At 33.2% G+C, this 5,000-nt stretch overlaps 1 protein-coding gene across 1 annotated transcript in view; it reads left to right on the plus strand.

Moving 5' to 3' along the window:
- The window catches only part of LOC122255554 (calcium-activated chloride channel regulator 1), a 32,229-nt gene extending 29,875 nt beyond the window's left edge, over positions 1-2,354 (plus strand). The window contains exons 16-19 of the mRNA XM_086536423.1: positions 51-177; positions 1,141-1,236; positions 1,548-1,678; positions 2,114-2,354. Coding sequence (XP_086392549.1) covers positions 51-177; positions 1,141-1,236; positions 1,548-1,678; positions 2,114-2,311 — 552 coding nt within the window. The 3' untranslated portion in view covers positions 2,312-2,354. The remainder of the gene's footprint in view (positions 1-50; positions 178-1,140; positions 1,237-1,547; positions 1,679-2,113) is intronic.
- Positions 2,355-5,000: the final 2,646 nt, after the last annotated feature.

Consider the following 5,000-nt stretch of genomic DNA (forward strand, 5'->3'; position numbering starts at 1 on the left):
AATAATAGTTTCATTCACATAAACCACTTTTGTTCCTCTTTTGCCAACAGCCACCAAGCAACATAGAGAGCCTGGTAACAGTGGCAGTAGATCAGGAAGGCCCAGTGATCGAAGCAGGCACTGTCAGAGTGACACTGAAATGGAGTGCCCCGGGGAAGGATTTTACCGAGGGAAAAGGTACGTTAGGAAGGGCTTGACGTGTAGGATGCGGGTATATATAGATACCCAGACTGTATACTTTACGTAGTAGGCTTATGAATCGGTGAATGCTTGCTTAATCGTTGTATATACGGATTTGATTGTGGGAATCTAAAACGTTAGATATTAAATTTAAAAGTTTAAAACCAAACAAACAAACAAACAAAAAGAAAAAAAACTCACACACATTATACTTCCAAGGTCCCTTTAACAACTGAGAGCCACTGCATTTGCAAATGTCACACGTGCTTACAAATTGCGAACTTGGTGATGCAATTACCTGTGTTGCATACGGTCGATTCGCACCTGGACCGTCGGAGTGGATTCTCCTGGTTATGCAATTAAGACACCGGGCACTGTCAGTTGTGCAAGCCTCCTAGCCTTGAACAAGTCGGGATAGGCAAGGGAACTGACCGTCTTTTAAGATGATGCACACTGTCATATTTGTATTTTATACTAAGTTAAGATAGATGTTACATGGCCATATAATATCAGATGTTGAATACTTAATTCGAAACAGTAAAATCGAAGTTAAGAATCTGTGCAACATTTTGAGAAAAATATAACGCGCAGATGCATTCATGCAGCTAAATTTCAGTGCATGATATTTTATTATCTCATTTGAATATTATCAAAAGTAGTTAATGCTACGTTAGTGATGTATATTCATATGAAATATTATATATGACAAGTTCTTAATGCTATTGTATATTAACCATTAAAATCTGATGTGTTATATCAATGTTGTATCAATGCATCAATATCACAACATATTGCATTAAATAATCTAATAAACGGCAATACAAAAATAAATGGTAAACAAGATAGATATACATATAAGGACCTTCCATGAGCAATTAAAAGATGTGATAAAACCTAATCTTTTACCAGAGCTTTATAATACTTTATAATAAGTTTCATAGCCGGAATTTCTGTCCTTAGTATCCCGGTACGACATTTGGTACAGTGAGAGTCTGGAAGCTCTTGTGACTAACCCTGAGTCGACGAATAAAGTGGAGGAGTCACAGTACGAAGGAGGTGAGTGTCATATAGCCTTTGCAATTTGTATATGTAAATTGGGATGGTGAATTGATGATAATAGGATTTCGATTTTTTTTTTTTTTAATTTGGACTGCGATTTTTCTTTCGTATGAAATGAGCGATGTGGAATAGTGGAGCTAGGTGAAAAAAATAGATCTTAAAATAAAACGAGTCTATCATTCCCATGATTGGCTTTCCCGAAGTCGAAAAAGAAAAGGGAAAAAATATTCAACATCAAATAACAAAAAAAAAAAAAAATAAAATAAAGTTAGGAAAACTGATCATGATATATGAAATAACCATTCCAGGACCTCCGACACCCCTGGAATATGGAAGTGAGCAGACAGCTGTACTTCTCCTACCGAAGTTAGTGGATCAAGAAACACGCTACTTTATCACCGTTATCCCTGTGGAAACAAATGGAAGTGATGAACAAAAGGTGAATTTTTTTTTCTTATACGAGTTGGAATGGAGGACTAACAAAATAAATTAACATTCGTGCACAAAAGGATATACTTAAACTTATGAGCCCATATACACACACATGCACACATACACAAATATAGACATACACACATACACATACACATATATATTCACGTACACGTACCCACATGAATGAAAACAATAAAGATGATAATAGTAACAATAATACATATAATGATAATATTGACAAGGGCCATAATAATAATGATAACAATGACCACGATAGTGATAATAATGATAATGATGATAATAAAGATAATCATGATAACGATAATGATAATAAAGACAATACTCAATGATTTAATAATCATGTGAATAATTATCATTAAAACTGGCACCGACATAATAATCATAATTACTAATCTTAACTTTTTTTTTCTCTATTAAGGGAAACCCAAGTTCTCCCGTAAGTGTTATCGTGACATCTGGCAACCCTTTCACGACCACTACAACAGAGCCAAGTACGACTTCTACTACGACTGTCACTACTACTACTACTTTAACTACAACTACAACTCTAACGACGACCACTACACCTGAGCCTACAACCACTTCAACAGGTAGGGAAGTGATTACAGCCCAATGAGGGAATAGAATAGTTTAATCCACAACATATCTGATACATACAATTAGATACTAAAGTATTTTATATAAATAGTTACACACGCATAATCATACACACACACACACACACATATGTATATATATATATATATATATATATATATATATATATATATATATATATATATATATATATATATATATATATATATATATATATACACACACATACACGGACACACGAGCGTTTATCATAAACCATTTGCACCATAGTTTCATCTACAGCTGCAAACCCAACCAGAACCTCGGCTTCAACCAGCTCAACCCTTGCTTCACCGCCTAAACTGCTTGCTCTACCATAGTTTCAGCCAAACCTGTATGCCCAACCAAAGTTGCACACACACAAACACACACACAAACAAACACACACACACGCACACAAACACACACATACTCACATACAAACAAACACACACACAAACCAAACAAACCCACACAAACAAACACACAAACAAACACACACACACAAAGAAACATACAAACACACAAACAAACACACAAAGAAACACACGTACACACAAACACACGCAAACAAACAAACACATACAAAGAAACACACACACAAACAAACACACATTCAAAGAAACACACACAAACAAACATACACACACAAACAAACACAAACAAACACACACACAAACAAACACACACACACAAACAAACACACACACAAACACAACAACAAACAACACACACACACAAACACACACCCCAAAAAAAAACACCACACACAAACAAAAACCACACAAACACACACAAAAAACCACACAAAAAAACACACACAAACAAACACACAAAAAACACAAACACAAACAAAAACACAAAACAAAAAAACACACACAAACCCAAACACAAACACAAAAACAAACCAACACAAAACCACAAAACAACACAACACAAAACACAAACAAAAAAACCCCACACACACAAAATCACAAAAACACCCCAAAAACACACACAAAACAAAAAACACACACAAAAAAAAAAACAAACACACACACAACCCCACACCAAAATACAAACAGAAAACAACAAAACACATAAAAACAAACAACACAAACCAAACAACACAAACAAACCAACAACAAACACAAGCAACAAAACAAACAACACAAAAACCCCAACCAAAAAAACAAACCCAAAACAAAAACAACACAAACAAACCCAAACCCAAAACAAAAACAACACAAACAAACCCAAACACAAAACAAAAACACAACACAAACAAACCCAAACACAAAACAAAAACACAACACAAACAAACAAACCCAAACCCAAAACAAAAACACAAACAAACAAACCCAAACCCAAAACAAAAACAAACACACAAAACAAAACACAACAAAAACCAAAACAAACAAAACCCACACACACCCACAAACACACCCACAAACAAAACAACACACAAACACAAACACAAAAAACACAAACACACAAACACACACAAACCACACCAAAAACAAACCCCAAAACAAACCCCCCACCCCCACCCAAACCCCACACACAACAAACAACCAAAAAACACAACAAAACACACACACACAAACAAACACACACCCACAAACACACCAAAAAAACAAAAAACACCACACACAAAAAACACACCAAAAACACAACACAAACAAACACAAACAAACACCACAAACCACATCAAAACAAAAACCCAAAAACACACACCCACAAACACAAACCCCCACACATACCCCAAACATCAACAAAAACAAACACAAAAAAACCCACACACCCCCCAAACATACACACAAACCAAACAAACCCCCACCCACACACAAAAACACACCCCAAACACCCACAACAAAAAAACACACCAAAAACAAACCACCCCAAAAAACACACAACACACCACAAACACACACAAACAAAAAAACAAACACAATCACAAACACACACAAAAACCCCAAAACACAAAAACCCCAAACACCCCCAAAAACCCCACAAAAACCCCCAACAACCAAAACACCCCCACAACAAACAAACCCACACACAAACCACACACACACACAAACACACACACAAACACCACACACCACAACCCCCTCCACAAACCACCCCCATAAACCACTATATTAAAATCCCCCAATAAAAATATAATATTAAACATTCCCCAAACTCAAATTTTTAATACAAACAAACACACAAACACACAAACACAAAAAACACACACACACACACATCATTCATATATATAATATATATATATATATATATATATATATATATATATATATATATATAAGCATGTATGTTATATACATATTACATATATATATTATCGATATATATATATATATAGTGACTATATATATATATATTATATATATATATATTGTATATATATATATATATATATATATATGATATGATATATGTTATATAACTTTATACTATATATATATATATATAGTATATATATATATTATATATATATATATACTATATATATACCATACATACATGCATAGATGCATATTATATATATATATATTATAATATATATATATATATATATATATTTATAATATATATTTTATATATTAATGGATATACTATATAATATATAGCCTACATACAGTATGACATAAATATATATACATATATATATATATATTATATATATATATATATATTATATA

The sequence above is a fragment of the Penaeus japonicus genome, unplaced genomic scaffold (genome assembly GCF_977035675.1).
Source record: "Penaeus japonicus unplaced genomic scaffold, GWHDUDI00000001_assembly GWHDUDI00000001, whole genome shotgun sequence".
Lineage (NCBI taxonomy): Eukaryota > Metazoa > Arthropoda > Malacostraca > Decapoda > Penaeidae > Penaeus > Penaeus japonicus.